Below are 1,735 nucleotides of genomic sequence, written 5' to 3'. Positions count from 1 at the left end.
ATATATATATATATACGACGGGCTTCCTTCAGTTTCCGTCTACCAAATCCACTCACAAGGCTTTGGTCGGCCCGAGGCTATAGTAGAAGACACTTGCCCAAGGTGCCACGCAGGGGAACTGATCCCAGAACCATGTGGTTGGTAAGCAAGCTACTTACCACACAGCCACTTCTGTAAAAAAAAATATATTTTTTAATAAACGAAAGTGGGTGCGGTCCACATTCTTTGCGTCCGTTTTAAGAATAGGTATACTGTATCTCTGCGTATTTTATGAGGTAACTAACACGGTTGGTGTCAAGAAAAGCATCCGACCGAAAAGCACTACCTACATCCCATGCCTGTTGGGAAAACACATAAATGTAGATTCCATACACACACACACACACACACACACACACACGTGTATGTTTGTGTGTGTGTGAAACAGCGCTGTCCCAGCATGGTCGCAACTGGCTGAAACCAGTAAAAAGATAAACAAAAGATATGTAATTATTTATATAAATATATCAAGAAATATATCGTATACATACTTATGTATTTGTGTGTATACATACGTACGAACGGATTTACAAAAGACAAACAAAACAAAAAAACGTACTCAATGCCTGTTATAGAATTTATCTGTGTGAAGATGGTAATTCCATCTACTCGGAGTTTGTCTCTCGATGCGATCTTTGTATTTTGTAATCGCCAGAAACTAAAAAGCGACAGAACGAACGTCCAACTTCGAATGAATACATAGACAATGGCATTACATCGTACATACAAGGATATAAATATCAAGTGTATATACACAGTTACACAAGCATTATCTCCATTATTAGACACACAAAAATAAGCACCAAGTATTTCATCTACAGACAGAAATATATCGAATTTATGGTTTTTATATGAGCGTATATACACAGTAGCCTTTTTTTTCTTTTTTCACAGAAATATTAACATACATGTATGTATATATAAATATGTATGTATGTATATAGATATGTATGTATATATAGAGAGAGGCAGTTCTAAACTGTTCAGTTGTTTATCAATATATACAGAAGGGTATCTAAGCATAATATTTTATACAAACTTATGTGAGTGTGTTTGAGTGAATGTATATATATATATATATATATATATATATATATTATACATATATATTATATATATATATTATACATATATATTATATGTGTGTGTGTGTGTGTGTGTGTGTGTGTATATACGTATATATATGTGTTATGCGAGTACGAATATGTATTTATTTATATATATATATTGACAATCCACCTACCAGTCGGAGCACTGTCTTGAACCCGGAGATCATAAGATCCTGAGCATCGGTAATTGGCCGCCGTTCCGTTATCCCAGACAACGACAACTTCCTCAGGCGACTCAAAGTTCCTGACAGTTCCCAGATGGCCTTCACCGCCGTCCTGCTTGCCCCATTTCCAGTCGGGTCCACGGACAACCCGTGCTCCTACACCTTCCATCATATGGCTGGAGGGCCGCAGTACGCGGTTGGACCCGCCGCTTCCTGAAGGTTCCATATATTCGTTAACCCAGCCACATCTTTTAGAAATGTGAAAAATAAAAATAAAAGCTCTTGAAAAAAAATTTCAGTGAGTTCCTTTAATGAAAACAACTGTAAAGCCAATGTAAATGAGTGAAAAGAGTTGAAATATAGCTGTTGGTGGTATCGGCTGGCTGGCTGTAAAATGGTGGATTAAATCTCGTTTTCAGACAG

The 1,735-nt window shown here is 36.9% G+C and overlaps 1 protein-coding gene across 2 annotated transcripts in view; it reads right to left on the bottom strand.

The window, feature by feature from the left end:
* LOC106881552 (E3 ubiquitin-protein ligase MIB1) overlaps window positions 1-1,735 on the bottom strand; it is a 136,932-nt gene extending 135,197 nt beyond the window's left edge. The window contains exon 1 of one of the 2 annotated variants that reach the window (XM_014931984.2): window positions 1,283-1,735. In XM_014931984.2, the coding sequence (XP_014787470.1) occupies window positions 1,283-1,538 (256 nt within the window). In that variant the 5' untranslated portion in view covers window positions 1,539-1,735. The remainder of the gene's footprint in view (window positions 1-1,282) is intronic. The other variant, XM_014931985.2, reaches the window with a different exon arrangement.

This window comes from Octopus bimaculoides, chromosome 13 (assembly GCF_001194135.2).
Source record: "Octopus bimaculoides isolate UCB-OBI-ISO-001 chromosome 13, ASM119413v2, whole genome shotgun sequence".
Taxonomy (NCBI): Eukaryota; Metazoa; Mollusca; class Cephalopoda; order Octopoda; family Octopodidae; genus Octopus; species Octopus bimaculoides.
The sequence above is the reverse complement of the archived record's forward strand: the minus strand, read 5'-3'. Positions and strand labels throughout refer to the sequence as shown.